Source organism: Chlorocebus sabaeus, chromosome 9 (assembly GCF_047675955.1).
Source record: "Chlorocebus sabaeus isolate Y175 chromosome 9, mChlSab1.0.hap1, whole genome shotgun sequence".
Taxonomy (NCBI): Eukaryota; Metazoa; Chordata; class Mammalia; order Primates; family Cercopithecidae; genus Chlorocebus; species Chlorocebus sabaeus.
The window spans coordinates 72,930,394-72,949,435 of NC_132912.1; the positions used below are offsets into that span (position 1 = coordinate 72,930,394).

The window sequence follows — 19,042 nt, forward strand, 5'->3', positions numbered from 1 at the left end:
GAGGCCTGCACACCGTATGTCTACATGTGTAAGTTACAATTCTATGTAATAGGATGCTAAAGTAGGCTCTACCCACCAATCTTTCTACTTTGAGAAATATACCTTTGAAATGACCCAGAAGGCAAGATTGGTTTTAGAATTCTTGGGTTCCTTTTAGAAGGAGGTGATGGAGACAGAGCTCACTTCTGTGTCCCTGACACATGGCCTGTTTTCTTCTCTTCCCACTTCTGACTGTCTTGCACTTGAGGGGCCTTGAGTGCCTGCAAGTAGACAGCTAAGCCTGTACACCCAAACTCAATCTGCACTCATTGGCAAACAGCTGCCTTTTGGCTACCTTTCAGGTATAGGGTTGGGCACATTGAATGATTCAGTCTTGGAAGGATGAATTCCACAAAGAGGCCAGCATAGGCACTGGAAGTAGATTTGCACTGGTTGAGCAGGGAGTTGAGACACTGGCTACCCTGGGTACGATAGGATAGAATAGATGTGGGCTCTGGGTGGGTATATCATCTTGGCCCCATGGTCACTTCCAAAGCGTGAGGATAGGGGGTGGGGCAGCTTTTGCCCAGATTTATAGAGAAAGTGACCATTTATTTGGGTGATAATCCCAAATAAGATGTTAGAAATGGTTCCTAGACTTCCAGAGAAGTAAATGTCAACAATTTTATATTAACACTAAATATGATTCCAAGGGACTATATATGACATAAAAGGAATGTGATAAACATGAAGAAAGAAGATGCATAGTTGGTAGGGCCTGGGCTTTACTACTTTTTCTTTCACTAGAAACTAAGATTGTGGCTGATGTGTTTAAGTGCTCCATAAATAGTTGTTGAACAACAACATAAACAACCCCAAACTCCAATGTATCTATGTAGGGGTACAAATTTGAAAGAATATGGATCAAAGATGAGAAGAGGGACATATGTAGTTTGGATATTTGTCCCCACCCAAATTTCATGTTGAATTGTGATTCCCAGTGTTGGAGATGGGGTCTGGTGTGGAGTGATTGGGACCTTGGGGGCGGATTTCTCATGATGGCTTAGCACCAGCCTCTTGGTGTTGTCCTCATGATAGTGAGTTCTTGAGAGATCTGGATGTTTAAAAGTGTGTGGCACCTCCCTCTCTTTCTCTCTTGCTCCTGTTCTCACTATGTGAGATGCCTGCTCCCCACTTTGCCTTCTGCCATGAGTAAAAGCTCCCTGAGCCCTCCCTAGAAGCTGAGCAGATGCCAGCATCATGCTTTCTGTATAGCCTGCAGAACCATGAGCCAATTAAATATCTTTTCTTTATAAATTACCCAATCTCAAGTATTTCTTATAGCAATGCAAGAATAGCTTAATACGGGGACACCTGACTGAAGGCACATAAAAGAGAATGGCAGAAACTAGGAAAAATAATGTTGGGAAGGCTAAAGCACTTCTCATTTGCCAGGGCTGGCAGGACATGCTGAAGGTAAGGAAGAAAAACAAAAACAGGAAGGAATAGATCCTCTACATGAGTCACATGATAAGAGATTAATAGATGACATATGATACATCTAAACTATGATGTCAAATTGGCAAGGGTGGAACAAAGATTAATATAAGGGAATTGAATTAAGTAGAAAACAAAGATGTTATAATTTGTATTAAATATATAAATCCTTATGTTTTGGTATTATGTATGATATCTCTGGAACTATAAGAGTAAGTGCCCAAAGTAGTTGCCTCTGGGAGGGAAATTAGGTAGTAGGAAGACAGGGATGAGAGAGAGAGATTTGGTTTCACTGTATACATTATTAAACCTTGTATTACCTAATAAAATTTTTAATTAATTAAACAATAATTGAAACTCTAGATGATGAAAGTAAAGAAGATAACCTAATCTCTTTAAATTTGTTGAAGTACATACATCCAAAAGAAGTATATCCCTGAATCCTAAAATGATCTTTAGATGTGATAACAGAAACTTTCTTGGGAGTCCTTGAGAAATGGCAGACCTGCCAGAAAGCAGAGTGCTCTGGACTGAATGTTTGTATCTTCCCCACCCCCAACTGCAAATCCATGTGTTGAAATCCTAACTCCTAGGGTGATGATATTAGAATGGTGGAGCCTTTGGGAGCTAATTAGGCCATGAGTGTATAGTCCTCATCAATGGGATTAGTGTCCTTATAAGAAGAGACATGATGTGTTCTGCTGTCTGCCATGTGAAGATAGAGAGAGAAGGCAGCCATCTGCAGACCAGAAAGTAGACCCTCACCAGACACCAGATGTGCCAGTACCTTGAACTAGGACTTTCCAGCCTCCGAAACTGTGAGAAGTAAATGTTTGTCGTTTAAGCCACCTAGTCTATGATCTATTTGTTACAGCACCATGAACTGACTAATACATAGAGAAGATCAAATATTCTTATTTTCAACATAGGTAAAAAAGTGATCTCTTTAATTAAACTGGACATCTAGGTGCCAGTCTGTAGGAAAACTAAAAACCTAATTTGTAAATAAAGGGCAGTAATTACTAGCAGTCAGCATGAATTGTTCATGAACAAGTCATGCCAAACTATAAATATATATTTTTTGAGCTCTTAAACAGGAAGGTGTAGAAAGGGTGTTCCTATTTCATTAAAACATTTGGAAAAGCCTCTTCATGATATATCTATATTTTTGACAAAATGAAAAAGGTAGAATATTTCACACAACAGCATTTAATAATATTGAAAATCATGTCTAAAGTGTTTATTAATTGATCATTACATATCTGGAAAGAGATTTGTAACAGTATCAAAATTAGGTTTTATGTCTGGCTTTCACCTGTTTAATGATTTAATAAGGAATTCTGGAATTCCTACTGGACAAATTAATGGATAAACAGGGAAATGGGAGGGCATGTTAATGTGTTGGGTTCTTCCAAACCAATTTTTGACTAGCAGGAATAAAAGTCCATATTCTACAGGATAAGGTGTTAGGAGGACAAAATAAAATTCTGTATTGAGGAGTAAATACAAATTATTTGTTTAAAGATGTGATAAGAGACTTGAGTTTGCAGTAATCTTTGAAAAAAAAAAAGACTTAAACAGTTTAGTTGAAAAGTGAGTATAAAGTTAGACTAATTAGGTAAGTATGATGACTGTGTCATGGAATTTAATAAGCTTAAAGGAGAATCAGCCATCACCTTACAAACTAATTGTGTTATAAAAGTTAATCTTTTTTTAAAATTAAATATTTAATTAAATATTATAATTAAAGAATTATAGTTTTATTAAGAGGAGCCTGAGCTCTGGAGTGGGTGGTGAGGAGTGGGGGGTTGGGGGGGGGACGGTGGGAGAGAGGTGGTGGTTATGTGTTACTGTAGGGAGGAGAAGTAGGTGCCAAACGTTTCCTCTTTAATATTTGTGAGGGAATGGCCACCCTTAGGCAAATTTTGGAAATGGGTAAAGTTTTCCACTAGCTTCTCTGTGCATCTCTCTGAACTTCCATCATCACTCTCCTTTGCTGCCAGGGCACGATGAAAACACAATGTGGTTCATGCTGTAATAGAGATGTGCACAGGGTGAGCAATGACTTAGTTCATACTGATGTGTGATTGAATGTGTGCACCCCTTGACCTCTCAGAGTTAACTACATTTAGAAGTGAAATGTGTGTCAAACCAAATGAATTTAAAATTGATATAAAATGATAAAAGTTCAGTTTCAAGCAGGGAATAAAGTGGAATGTAGGAAATTGAGGCATTGCAGACAAGATAGTTTGCAGAGAAGGGAAGGATCCACATGGTTGGGTTTGCCCTGCCTTGGTGTCTTTCTCTGGAGACATCTATCACCACTGTCAAGAGATTTGTTTTCCTTCCTTTGATTCTGAAAACTGGGATTTTGTTATAGTCTCTTTCCAAATCTGTACTTTTCTTACTTTATTTATAAAGTATACTTTTTCCCCTTTATTAAGCCGTATTTTTGGATAAAAGTTTAAAAGTGGCAGGTTTCAACTCAACGAGCATCTAATGGGATAGTAAGCTTCTCATCATTTCTGTTCATCCAAGCCCAGTACATTGGTGAAATGAAGGTTGTGTAGAAGGTATTCTTGAATCATTTGGGAGGTGCTGCCTAACTCCTAAGATTTTATAGATTATAAAATGCAAATGCCGGCCAGGCGTGGTGGCTCCTGCCTGCAATCCCAGGACTTTGGAAGGCCAAGGCGAGTAGATCACCTGAGGTTGGGAGTTTGAGACCAGCATGACCAACATGGAGAAACCCCGTCTCTACTAAACATACAAAATTAGCCAGGCCTGGAGGCGCATGCCTGTAATCCCAGCTATTCGGGAGGCTGAGGCAGGAGAATTGCTTGAACTCGGGAGGCGGAGGTTGTGGTGAGCCGAGATCGCACCATTGCACTCCAGCCTGGTCAACAAAAGCAAAACTCCGTCTCAAAAATAAAACAAAATAAAATGCAAATGCCTCAGAATGTAATACTTACAACCTAGTAGGATTTTTGTTTTGGATTTGCGTTGTGGTATTGCTATACCTACAATTTGTCAGATTTAGACTTTGCTTCAATTTCATTTGCAAAATTATGCAGTTTTCTGCCTATGATAGCCCTAATTTCCAATCAGTCAGGAATACTGACCAGGACATACAAAAAAGCAGGAAGATTTAAAAAAAATAAGAAATAGCATTTATTTAAAGACTAATAATTATATGAAGCCAAGTTCTTTAAGGACTTATTTTTTTTAAAGTAATTTTTACCATGGAAAAATGAACTTTTGAAAAACTTTTACTTAATTTGTGTTAAAGACATGAACACAGACTTAGAAGATACTTTGCTTAAATTAGGTTGTCTTTTGTCTCTTGGCTAAAAAGCACTCCTTTTAGAAAGATACTTCTAGGCTGAAAAATTCTTCTAGAAGGGTTTACATATGATATGGATAATTTTTGCTTTCCTTAATTTTTTATCTTCCTTACTTTCAATTTCTGGTGGCCCAGCTTTGGAAACCAGTCGTGAATTTCACAGTGAAAACGACATGTTTTTAAAGGCTGCCAAGGTTCGCCACGTTTTATTTTAGTTCACAACAGTCTCCTCTACTTTTGTCCTTCAGATGAAAGAACAAAGCAATGGCAGCAATCTTGACTTGATTTTTATGTAGGATAGTACATGTCATAGAGGGGTAACAACTAAATCCTTTTGTGAGGACTTATTTGATAGAACCCTAAGGCTATACATTGGCGGACATATCGTATTGCATAGATTGACTCTGGGCTATGCAGAAAGGTCACCACAGGATAGACTATCTGTCAATTTAGATTTCCCTGTGTTAGAAGGAATCAAAGTGGTAGGTGAAATGATTGAAAAAGCAAAATCAAAACCAAACCAAACTAAAACATTTCAGTTCTAGAAATGCATTTGAGAGAAACCATTTGGCAATAGTGTTTGGAGCCTTTCTTGAAGCATGTCTCCTACATTGCAGCTGAATAGCTGAGAAAAGAGACCATGTTTCTACTTTTAGAAGGAAAAAAAAAATCAGTGCAAAGGAGAGAGAAACAAGGTAGAAAAGGGCTAAATTGTAGGGCTTTGACTTTATGTGTTGATGTATCATATGCTAATAACAGTAATTTGAAACTTTGAGAAGAAACTCAAGTAATATCTTTTCACTTAATATAATTTGAATAATTATTTTTTCAAGGAAAAATCTTTTAAAAAGTAAAGGATTTTGTAGCCACCTTGTAAGTGGCTTGTGATAGAGTTAAGCATAGACTAGGAACAAGGACACACTTGGCATGTTTGAAGGGGCAAATGGGGCCCTGGGCAGGCCATTTGGGTTATTTTCAATAAGAGAAAGAGAACTATCTAGAAATATGCTACATTTCAGGAAGTGTGCTCTCTCTTTGCAGTAAACGATACCAGTGACTTTCATATAAAATTCTTAACACTTACTGTAGTTTTTAGTAGATAAATGAATAATATATTAAAGCTATTTGAAAACATGGCTAGAGATTTTGAATATTAATCCAACTATGACATGCCACATATGGTCATTTGATATAAATGTATATTGTTAGGCAAAAATCTCACTGAATTGATTTTTTTTTTTTTTTGAGACCGAGTCTCGCTCTGTCGCCCAGGCTGGAGTGCAGTGGCACGATCTCGGCTCACTGCAAGCTCCGCCTCCCGGGTTCACGCCATTCTCCTGCCTCAGCCTCCTGAGTAGCTGGGACTACAGGTGCCCGCCACCACACCTGGCTAATTTTTTGTATTTTTAGTAGAGATGGAGTTTCACCGTGTTAGCCAGGATGGTCTCGATCTCCTGACCCCGTGATCCGCCCGCCTTGGCCTCCCAAAGTGCTGGGATTACACCGCACCTGGCCAATTGATTTTTAAGGATAATGTTAATGCCTTAAAGAATGGCTTGCAGTTCTTTTTTTTTTCTCCTTCTTATTTTGTCTTGACCAACTATCCGTGCCTTCTCAGGGGCTTTTCTCTTTTTACACAACTGTGCAATTTATATTAGTTTCTTTTCCTGTCCAAGGAGGTAAATTGCCTTTAACCTTCTCCAGTCAAAACCCTCAAATAAACAATCTCTAAATCAAGTAAAGACATATCTTTACTTGTTTCCATGTCTTTCAAAGGGTTGCTTGTTCCTTGTCTAAGTCATCATTAACAAGAAGGAGCAAAATATGGGGGTAGGCTGCCTCAGTGCTGTGATTTCACAGAAGCCAAAGGACTTGAACGCTGTAAGATGTGTCTTACCATTCTGATCACTTAAGACTACTGCTCAAATACAAACCCATCTCAGATGAGTTGTTAATTTAATTGTGAACATACTGGTGTAGATTAATTTGTTACAGGACCTAAGCCCAGACAGCATGACCTCAGGAAACAGTTGGGGAATATCTTCTTTCTCTGAAGGTAGATTTTGTAGCCTGGTCCTCTGAGGGCTACGGTTGATATCAGGAAGAGGTGTTGAATACAAGTTTTACCTATTCCTTGATTTTCATGAGTATTGTTCTTTAGAAAACAGTTTTCTTTACTAATAAGCATCTTTTTGTGTTTGTGCACAGGCAGCATGTCAGCTGAAACACCAATCACACTGAATATCGATCCTCAGGATCTGCAGGTCCAGACATTCACTGTAGAGAAGCTACTGGAGCCTCTCATAATTCAGGTATTAATACCATGGAAATTATGATATATAGTAACTGCAGACGAATGAAAAAAAGTGGGAAAAATGAATAATGAAGAAATAAAAGGTTTGATTTTCATATATGAATATGTCATCTAAAATTGTCCTTTATTTAAAGAGTTGTTAAGATGTGAAAAGTAGGTATGTATGTTGTTAAGGTGTGAAAAAGTATGAATTCTGAAAGTTCCCTGACATTCTCTTTTAGCAATAATAACAGTAATTTTATATATATATAATTTTCAGAGTACCTTTATATAAATTATCTTCTTTGATAATCATGAAAACTGAATGAGGCAGGTAACATGGTTAAAACCATCTTTATCATATAGATGAGGAAACTGAGGCCTAGAGAATTTTACTAACTTGCCTCAGGCACATGGCATCTCATTTGCCAAATAGGAAATTACCTTTAAAATACTAAAATATATGAGAAAAGCAGCTATTTAAAGGAATTCTGTGATGAAGTCTTTCATAAGGTGAATAATCCTTTGATGATATGCATAATGATTCTCCGATTTTTTTTATTATGTAAGTCGAGATTTCGTGTATTGCATTTTCTTAGAGCAGGGCTTGAGGAAACTTATGCAGTGGTATAGATTTAAATTTTTGTACTTAACCCACAGTTTGTGAGGGAACTCCCCTTTAGGCCTTACATCATACCTCCTAATACAAGATTCAAGTCCCTTTTCCTAGGGACTCAAAAGAACCCAAGGGTTACTTGGATGAAAAACTATGCTGACCTTTCCTCAGATCATTTAAATGTGTTCTGCTTATCTTTTTTGTGAGATGGATGTGGGGAGGGGAGTAGCTCTGAAAATAGACTTTGTACATATTTTTATCGATTTGTATATATTGTGCAAGTTGATATCTGCTACTTGAAAGACAATTCAAAACCTGTGCCTCCCTGATGATACCTTAATAGTTAACTTTGGCAGTCTTAACGGCACTAATATCTGCTGTGAAATTTATACTAGATGACTGTGGAGACGTCATTAGAGTCCGTCTTCGTCACCCACTAAACAGTTTCATGTTAAAAAGAAAAAAGGCTGGGTGCAGTGGCTCATGCCTATAATCCCAGCACTTTGGGAGGCCAAGGTGGGAGGATTGCTTGAGTCCAGGAGTTAAAGACCAGTCTGGGCAACATAGTGAGACCCTGTTTGAAAAAAGAAAGAAAGAAAGAAAAAAAAAAAACCCTCATTTGTTTTTCTAATTAAGTTCACAAAAAAATTAGAATGTCCAAAAAAGTTAAAAAAATAGAATAAAAACACTCATAATTTTACCAAGAAATAAACATTAATGTTTTGGTGCATTTACTTCCAGTACAACAAAGTTACAGGAGATTTTTTTATCTCTTTGTACTTTGTACTATTAAAGAATATATCTTCTTTATATATGTCCTTACATGTATATACATTATATATATGAAGAATATATATATGTTAACAAGTGGAGCTAGTACTATATATGTAGACTTTAATCCCACTTTTCCATTTTAAATGATATTTTAATAATTTTCTTATTTATTTGTTAGCATGATCTAATAAAACTGCTATTTACTTATATATCATATGGCTGCACTATAGTTTTTTTTTTAAGTAGCCTTCCGTTGGACATTTAGGGTGTTTCTATTTTTTTCCTATTATAAATACTGCTGTGCTGAACATCTTTGTATACACATTTTTGTTATCAATTTGTATTATTTCACTACAATTAGTTACAAATGTAAAAGTTAATGGCCAAGATACGAGTATTTTTATACTTTTTCATACATATCGCCAAGTTTTTTGGGGACAGTTTTTGACTTTATATGTTAATGTATCATATACTAATAACAGTAATTGGAAACTTTGATTTGAGAAGAAACTCAAGTAATATCTTTTCCCTTAATAGAATTTGAATAATTATTTTTTTCAAGGCGAAATATTTTAAAAAGTAAAGGAATTGTAGCCACCCTGTAAGTGGGCTCACAAGTCATGTAAGGTTTTGTTCCTATCCAATTATAAGGAGTAGGAATAGGGAAATGACCTTCATTTTGGAGATGGCTGGTGAAAACAAATACATTAATGCTAGTGTATAACCCTTATTTGCTCTATAACAATGGAACATTAGAGTTGGTCACTTAAAACTTGCTAATCACAAAGGTTGCTGACATGTTGCTTGTATACAGAGAGAGTATCATGGGGAAACTACTTTTTATATTCTAACTGAAACTAATAGATATTTTGCTTTAGTCAAGTACATTGCTAAAGAAGTTAATAGAAAGTATTCTAAGTAAATTCACATTAAAGGGTAATGCCAGTCACAGTGTGTGTGTGTGCGTGTGTGTGTGTGCGCGCACATGCGTGCGTTTTATGGCGTGTTCTAAATCGATTATAACCATCTATAAACATTTATTGAGTTCACCTATAAAATTAGAAGGATGAAAATGACCTGAGTAATCTTGTTTGATTGGAAAGAAATGCATCTCTTTTAAAAAGTGTGATTATACTAGTTTTAGAGGGCTTTTGATGTTCTTGGATTCAGACTTTTCATGATCCACAAGTAGATGAGTCACAGAAATGGAACTCATTACCTTTTACATACCAGACAGTTCTGCTACGCGTAAATGTGATTGCTAATTTTGTCTTCCTTAAGATTGTTGTCAGTGTTTTCAAAATATTCACTGATTTCTGAAAAGTGCTTTGGTATACAACATCGATGTCTCAGCTACAAATATTATTTTGTGGTCTTAGCAATACTCAAGTGGTATTAAATTAAAATATTAATAATTTATATAATATCAACTATATGTAATAAATGTCTTATAAAGCAGAATTCTATTTAACAAAATTATTCGTATACACTCTTGTTTTTTTTTTTTATAATGGGATTCTTCTTATCAAAAACCAGTACATTTCAAAGTCAAAGAGTTATATTTTAAAATAACTGATCTTTTTGGATTTAATGTTCAGCCTTCTTGTATCTGTCACTTTGATCATGTATTACCCACCAACACAAATAAAATATCTCATTAAATTATATTAAAGGTGGGCCGGGCGCGGTGGCTCAAGCCTGTAATCCCAGCACTTTGGGAGGCCGAGACGGGCAGATCACGAGGTCAGGAGATCGAGACCATCCTGGCTAACATGGTGAAACCCCGTCTCTACTAAAAATACAAAAAAATAAGCCGGGCGAGGTGGCGGGCGCCTGTAGTCCCAGCTGCTCGGGAGGCTGAGGCAGGAGAATTGCGCGAACCCGGGAGGCGGAGCTTGCAGTGAGCTGAGATGGGGCCACTGCACTCCAGCCTGGGTGACAGAGCGAGACTCCGTCTCAAAAAAAAAAAAAAATTATATTAAAGGTTTTTTCTAGCATAACATCATGTTAAGTGTCTCATCACATTCTTTTTGGTTTTTCAAAAAGTGTTTATTTTTGTTTTTTTAGATAAAAATAAGCTGTTTAAAATTTACAAGAAAAAACAAACAACTCCATCAAAAAGTGGACAAAGGATATGAACAGACACTTCTCAAAAGAAGATATTTATGCGGCCAACAAACATATGAAAAAAAGCTCATCATCACTGGTCATTAGAGAAATGCAAATCAAAACTATAATGAGATACCATCTCATGCCAGTTAGAATGGTGATCATAAAAAGTCAGGAAACAACAGATGCTGGAGAGGACATGGAGAAATAGGAATGCTTTTACACTGTTGGTAGGAGTGTAAATTAGTTCAACCATTGTGGAAGACAGTGTGGCAATTCCTCAAGGATCTAGAACCAGAAATACCATTTGACCCAGCAATCTCATTACTGGGTGTATACCCAAAGGATTACAAACCAGTCTACTATAAAGACACATGCACATGTATGTTTATTGGAGCACTGTTCACAATAGCAAAGACTTGGAACCAACCCAAATGCCCATCAGTGGCAGACTGGATAAAGAAAACGTGGCACATACACACCATGGAATACTATGCAGCCATAAAAAAGGATGAGTTCATGTCCTTTGCAGGGACATGGATGAAGCTGGAAGCCATCATTCTCAGCAAACTATTACAAGAAGAGAAAACCAAATGCCACGTGTTCTCACTCATAAGTGGGAGTTGCACAATGAGAACACATGGACACAGGGAGGGGAACGTCACACACTGGGGCCTGTCAGAGGGTCAGGGGTTAGAGGAGGGATAGCATTAGGAGAAATACCTAATGTGGATGATGGGTTGATGGGTGCAGCAAACCACCATGGCACGTGTATATCTATGTAAAAAACTTGTACGTTCTGCACATGTATCCCAGAACTTAAGGTATAATAAAAGAAAAAAAAGAATAACCTGTTTATTTGAAAAGGCTAAGTAGACCTCGATATTTATTTTTCATCAACTTTTATTTTAAGTTCAGGAGTACATGTGCAGGATGTGCAGGTTTGTTACATAGGTAAACATGTGCCATGGTGGCTTGCTGCACAGATCATCCCATCACCTAAGTATTAAGCCCAGCATCCATTAGCTATTCTTCCTGATGCTCTCCCTCCCCCAACCCCTGCTGACAGGTCCCAGTGTGTTCCCCCCATAAGTCCATGTGTTCTCATCCTTCAGCTCCCACTTATAAGTGAGAACATATGGTGTTTGGTTTTCTGTTCCTGCATTAGTTTGCTGAGGATAATGACTTCCAACTTCATCCACGTCCCTGCAGAGGACGTGAACTTGTTCTTTTTTATGACTGCATAGTATTCCATGGTATATATGTACCACATTTTATTTATCCAGTCTATCATTGATGGGCATTTAGGTTGATTCCATGTCTTTGCTATTGTGAATAGTGCTACAATGAACATACACGTGCATGTATCTTTATAATGGAATGATATATATTCCTTTGGGTATATACCCAATAATGGGATTGCTGAGTTAAATGGTATTTCTGCATCTAGGTCTTTGAGGAATTGCCACACTGTCTTCCACAATGGTTGAACTAATTTACACACCCACCAACAATGTAAAAGCATTCCTTTTTCTCTGTGACCTGTCAGCATCTGTTGTTTTTCGACTTTTTAATAAGCATTCTGACTGGTGTGAGATGGTATCTCATTGTTGTTTTGATTTACATTTCTCCAATGATCAGTGATGTTGAACTTTTTTGTTTTTTGAGACAGAGTCTTGCTGTGTCACCCAGACTGGAGTGCAGTGGCATGATCTTGGCTCACTGCAACCTCCACCTCCTGGGTTTCAGTGATTCTCCTGTGTCAGCCTCCTGCTAGCTGGGTTTACAGGCACATGCCACCATGCCCAGTTAATTTTTGTATTCTTAGTAGACATGGGGTTTCACCATGTTGGCCAGGCTGGTCTTGGACTCCTGACCTCAGGTGATCTGCCCACCTCGGCCTCCCAAAGGGCTGGGATTACAGGAGTGAGCCACTGCGCCCAGCCGATGTTGAACTTTTCTTCATGTTTATTGGCTGCATATATGTCTTCTTTTGAAAAGTGTCTGTTCATGTCTTTTGCCCACCTTTTAATGGTTTATTTTTTTTTCTTGTACATTTGTTTACGTTCTTTGTAGACTCTGGATATTAGACCTTTTTCAGATGGATAGACTGCAAAAATTTTCTCCCATTCTGTAGGTTGCCTTTTCACTCTGATGATAGTTTCTTTTGCTGTGAGGAAACTCTTTAGTTTAATTATATCCCATTTATACATTTTTGCTTTTGTTGCAATTGCTTTCAGCATTTTCATCATGAAATCTTTGCCTGTGCCTATGTCCTGAATGATATTGCCTCAGTTTTCTTCTAGGGTTTTTATAGTTTTGGGTTTTACATTTAAATATTTAATCCCTCTTGGGTTACTTTTTGTATATGGTGTCAGGTAGGGGTCCAGTTTCAATTTTCTGCATGTGGCTAGCCAGTTCTCCCAGCACTATTTATTAAACAGGAAATCTTTTCCCCATTGCTTGTTTTTGTCAGGATTGTTGAAGATCAGATGGTTGTAGGTTTGTGGTCTTATTTCTGAGTTCCCTATTCTATTCCATTGGTCTATGTGTCTGTTTTTATACCAGTACCATGCTGTTTTGGTTACTGTAGCCCTGTAGTATAGTTTGAAGTTAGATAATGTGTGAAGCCTCCAGCTTTGTTCTTTTTGCTTAGGATTGTCTTGGCTATTTGGGCTGTTTTTTGGTTCCAAATACATTTTAAAATAGTTTTTTTAAAAAAAAATTCTGTGAAAAATGTCAGTAGTAGTTTAATAGGAATAGCATTGAATCTATAAATTGCTTTGGGCAATATGGCCATTCTGATGACCATGATTCTTCCTATCCATGAGGATGGAATGTTTTTCCATTTGTGTCCTCTCTGATTTCCTTGAGCAGTGGTTTGTAGTTCTCCTTGAAGAAGGCTTTCACTTCCCTTGTTAGCTGTGTTCTTAGATCTTTTATTATTTTTGTAGCAATCATAATTGGGAGTTCATTCATGATTTGGCTCTCTGATTTCCTGTTGTTGGTGTATAGGAATGCTAGCAATTTTTGCACAGTGATTTTGTATCCTGAGACTTTGCTGAAGTTGCTTATCAGCTTAAGGAGCTTTTGGGCTGAGACAATGGGCTTTTTCTAGATATAGGATCATGTCATCTGCAAACAAAGATAATTTGACTTCCTCTCTTCCCATTTGAATACTCTCTATTTCTTTCTCTTGGCCTTATTGGCCTGGCCAGAACTTTCGATATTATGTTGAATAGGAATGGTGAGAGAGGACATTCTTGTCTTGTGCATTTTCAAGGGGAATGCTTCCAGCTTTTGCCCATTTAGTATGATATTGGCTGTGGGTTTGTCATAGATGGTTTTTATTTCTTTGAGGTATATTCCTTCAATACCTAGTTTATTGAGAGTTTTTTTTTTAACATGAAGAGATGTTGAATTTTATCAAAGGCCTTTTCTACATCTATTGAGATAATCATGTGGTTTTTGTCTTTAGTTCTGTTTATGTGATGAATCACATTTGTTGATTTGCATGATCAAGACAAGTTGATCATGGTGGATAATTTTCTTGATGTGCTCTTGGATTCAGTTTGCCAGTATTTTATTGAAGATTTTTGTATCGATGTTCATCAAGGATATTGGCCCGAAGTTTTTTTGTTGTTGTTGTATCTCTACCAGATTTTGTTATCAGGATGATGGTGACCTCATAGAATGAATTAGAGAGGAGTCCCTTCTTTTCAATTTTTTGAATAGTTTTAGTGGAAATGATACCAGTCCTTCTTTGTACCTCTGGTAGAATTCAGCTATAAACCCTTCTGGTCCTGGGCTTTTTTTGGGTTGGTAGGCTATTTATTGCTGCCTCTATTTCAAAACTCATTATTGGTCTATTCAGGCATTCAGTTTTTTCCTGGTTCAGTCTTGGGAAAGTGTATGTGTCCAGGAATTTACCCATTTCTTCTAGATTTTCTAGTTTATGTGCATAGAGGTGTTTATAGTATTCTCTGATGGTTGTTTGTATTTCTGTGGGGTCAGTGGTGATATCCCCCTTATCATTTCTGATTGTGTTTATTTGATTCTTCTCTCTTTTCTTCTTCATTAGTCTAGCTAGTGGTCTATCTATTTTATTAATTTTTTCAAAAAACAGCTCCTGGATTCATTGATTTTTAGAAGTGTTTTTTTGTTTCTCTATCTCCTTCAGTTAAGATCTGATTTTGGTTTTTTTCTTGCCTTCTGCTAGCTTTGGGGTTTTCTCTTAGTTCTCCGGTTCTTTTAGGTGAGATATTAGGTTATAACTTGAGATCTTTCAAGCTTTTTGATGTGGGCATCTAGTGCTATAAGTTTACCTCCTAATGCTGCTTTAGCTATGTCCCAGAGATTCTGATAAGTGGTCTCTTTGTTCTCATTAGTTTCAAAGAACTTCTTGATTTCTGCCTTAATTTCATTATTTACCCAACAGTCATTCAGGAGCAGGTTGCCTAATTTCCATGTAGTTGTGTGGCTTTGATTTTTCTTTTTTTTTTTTTTTGAGACAGAGTCTCACTCTGTCACCCAGGCTGGCGTGCAGTGGCCGGATCTCAGCTCACTGCAAGCTCCGCCTCCTGGGTTTATGCCATTCTCCTGCCTCAGCCTCCTGAGTAGCTGGGACTACAGGTGTCTGCCACCTCGCCCGGCTAGTTTTTTGTATTTTTTAGTAGAGAAGGGGTTTCACTGTGTTAGCCAGGATGGTCTCGATCTCCTGACCTCGTGATCCGCGCGTCTTGGCCTCCCAAAGTGCTGGGATTACAGGCTTGAGCCACCGTGCCTGGCCACTTTGAGTTAATTTCTTAATCTTGAGTTCTAATTTGATTATGCTGTGGTCTGAGAGACTGTTTGTATTATTTCAGTTCCTTTACATTTGCAGAGGAGTGTTTTACTTCTGATTATGTGGTCAATTTTAGAGTATGTACCATGTCGTGAATGAGAAGAATATATATTCTATTGTTTTTGGGTAGAGAGTTTTGTAGATCTCTATTAGGTCTACTTGATCCAGAGCTGAGTTCAGGTCCTGAATATCTTTGTTAATTTTCTGTCTTGATGATCTGTCTAATATTGTCAGTGGGGTATTTAAATTTCACAATCTAAGTCTCTTTGTAAGTGTCTAAGAACTTGCTTTATGCTTCTGGGTGCTCCTGTATTGTGTGTATGTATATAGGATATTTAGCTTTTCTTGTCAATTTGAACCCTTTATCATTATGTAATGCTCTTCTTTGTCTTTTTTTTATCTTTGTTGTTTTAAAGTCTATTTTATCAGAAACTAAGATTGCAAACTCTGCTTTTTTTTTTCTGTTTTCCATTTGCTTGGTAAATTTTCCTCCATCCCTTTATTTTGAGTCAATGTGTGTCTTTGCATGTGAGATGGGTCACTTGAAGGGTCTTGGCTGTTTACCCAACTTGTCATTCTGTGTCTTTCAATTGGAATACTTAGCCCATTTACTTTTAAAGTTAATATTGTTGTGTGAATTTGATCCTGTCATCACGATGCTAGCTGGTAATTTTGCAGACTTGTTTATGTAGTTGTTTCATAGTGTCACTGGTCTGTGTACTTCAGTGTGTTTTTTTAGTGGTTGATAATGCTTTTTCTTTTTCATATTAAATGCCTCCTTTAGGAGCTCTTACAAGGCAGACCAGATGGTGACAAATTCCCTCAGCATTTGCCTATCTGAAAAGGATCTTATTTCTTCTTCATTTATTAAGCTTAGTTTGGCCAGATATGAAAATCTGGGTTGGAAATTTTTTTCTTTAAGAATGTTAAATATTGGCCCCCAGTCTCTTCTGCCTTATAGGGTTTCCATTGAGTGGTCTGCTGTTAGTCTGATGGGCTTCGCTTTGTAGGTGACTTGGCCTTTCTTTCTGGCTACGCTTAACATTTTTTCTTTCATTTTAACCTTGAAGAATCTGATGATTACGTGTCTTGGGGTTGATCTTCTCATGGAATATCTTACTGGGGTTCTCTGTATTCCCTGAATTTATATGTTGGCCTGTTTTGCTAGGTTGGGGAAGTTCTCCTGGTTGATATCCTGAAGTGTGTTTTCCAACTTGGTTCCATCCTCCCTGTCTCTTTCAGGTACTCCAGTCAGTCATAGGTTTGGTCTTTTTATATATTTTCATATATTTATGTATAGGTTCTCAGCGGTTTTGTTTGTTCCTTTTCATTCTTTTTTCTCTAATCTTGTCTTTCTGCCCTATTTCAGCAAGATAGTCTTCAAGCTCACTTTTAATGGGGTTTTTATGGGGTCTTTTTTGTTGGTGTTGTGTTGTTTTCTGTTTGTTTTTCTTTTAACAGTCAGGTTAAGAGGTGACAATGTGCTAGCAGCCCTTGCTCTCAGCGCCTACTTGGCCTTGGCGTCCACTCTGGCGGTGCTTGAGGAGCCCTTCAGCCTGCCACTGCACTGTGGGAGCCCCGCTCTGGGCTGGCCAAGGTTGGAGCCAGCTCCCTCCACTTGCCGGGAGGTGTGGAGGGAGAGGCACAGGCGGGAACCGGGGCTGCACGGGGCGCTCCTGGGCCAGTGCGAGTTCTGGTGGGCATGGACACAGGCTCCGCGGACCCCACACTCAGAGTGGCCAGCTGGTGCTGCCGGCCCAGGGGCAGTGAGGGGCTTAGCACCTGGGCCAGCAGCTGTGGAGGTTGCACCGGGTCCCCAGCACTGCTGGCACTGTGCTCAAATTCTCACTGGGCCTCAGCTGCCTCCCCATGGGGCAGGGCTCAGGACATGCAGCCTGCCATGCCCAAGCCCCCCCTCCACTGTGGGCTCCCACACAGCCCAATCCTCCCTGATGGGTGCTGCCCCCTGCTCTGTGATGCCCAGTCCTATGGACCACCCAAGGGCTGAGGAGTGCAGGTGTGGCTCAGGACTGGCGAGCAGCTCTCCCTGCAACCCCCCTGCGGGATCCACTGGGTGAGGCCAGCTGGGCTCCTGAGTCTTGTGGGAACTTGGGGAACTTTTATGTATAGCTAAGGGATTGTAAACGCACCAATCAGCACTCTGTGTCTAGCTCAGGGTTTGTAAATACACCAGTCAGTACGCTGTGTCTAGCTCAAGGTTTGTAAATACACAAATTGGTACTCTGTATCTAACTAACTCTGTGCCTGGCTAACCTAGTGGGGACTTCGAGAACTCCTCCATCTAGCACTCTGTGTCTGGCTCAAGGATTATAAATGCACCAATCAGGCCGGGCACGGTGGCTCACGCCTGTAATCCCAGCACTTTGGGAGGCCGAGGTGGGCGGATCACAAGGTCAGGAGATCGAGACCATGGTGGAAAAAAATTAGCCAGGCGCAGTGGCGGGCGCCTGTAGTCCCAGCTACTCGGGAGGCTGAGGTAGGAGAATGGCGTGAACCCGGGAGGCGGAGCTTGCAGTGAGCCGAGATTGCACCACTGCACTCCAGCCTGGGCAACAGAGCGAGACTCCATCTCAAAAAAAAAAAAAAAAAAAATAAAATAAAATAAAATAAATAAATAAATAAATGCACCAATCAGCACTCTGTCAAAATGGACCAATCAGCTCTCAGTGAAACGAACCAATCAGCTCTCTGTAAAATGGACCAATCAGCAGGATGTGGGTGGGACCAGATAAGGGAATAAAAGCAGGCTGCCCCAGCCAGCCACTGGCAACCTGCTCACATCCCCTTCCACACTGTGGAAGCTTTGTTCTTTCACTCTGCAATAAATCTTGCTGCTCCTCACTCTTTGGATCCACACTGCCTTTATAAGCTGTAACACTCACTGCGAAGGTCTGCAGCTTCACTCCTGAAGGCAGCGAGACCATGAACCCACCAGGAAGAAGGAACAAACTCCAGACACACCATCTTTAAGAACTGTAACTCTCACTGCAAGGGTCCGTGGCTTCATTCTTGAAGTCAGCAAGACCAAGAACCCACCAATTCCAGACACGAGGTCACTCTTCTGTTGGGCTGCTGTGGTTTGCTGGGGGTCCACTCCAGACCCTAGTTGCCTCAGTTTTCCTCATAGCTGGAAGTATCACCAGTGAAGGCTGTGAAACAACAAAGACTGCAGCCTGCTCCTTCCTCTGGAAGCTCTGTCCCAGCAGTGTACTGACATGTTGCTGTTCCTAATGTGCCTGTAGGAGGTGTCTGGAGACTCCTGTTGGGAGGTCTCACTTGGTCAGGAGGAATGGGATCAGAAGCAGTCTGGATGCTTTCTGGTGGAGCAGATATGCTGCGTTGGAGAGGGGAGTGGGGGACCCTTCCTCCTCTGGATGGTTTGTATTCTCCAAAGCTGACAGGCTGGAATGGCTGAGTCCACTGAATCACAGAGATCGTGGCCACCCCTCCTCCTGGGAGCTCCATCCCAGGGAGAGATCAGGGCTTTGTCTGTAGAACTCTTGCTGGGGTGGCTGAAACCCCCACAGGGAGGTCCCACCCAGTGAGGAGGAATGGATTGGGGTCCTA

General features: G+C 39.3%; 1 protein-coding gene across 2 annotated transcripts in view; it reads left to right on the plus strand.

Moving 5' to 3' along the window:
• Positions 1 to 19,042, plus strand: part of CTNNA3 (catenin alpha 3) — a 1,853,344-nt gene that overhangs the window by 114,852 nt on the left and 1,719,450 nt on the right. For both annotated transcript variants that reach the window (XM_007963302.3, XM_007963300.3), the window contains one exon: positions 7,028 to 7,131. In XM_007963302.3, coding sequence (XP_007961493.1) covers positions 7,033 to 7,131 — 99 coding nt within the window. In that variant the 5' untranslated portion in view covers positions 7,028 to 7,032. The remainder of the gene's footprint in view (positions 1 to 7,027; positions 7,132 to 19,042) is intronic.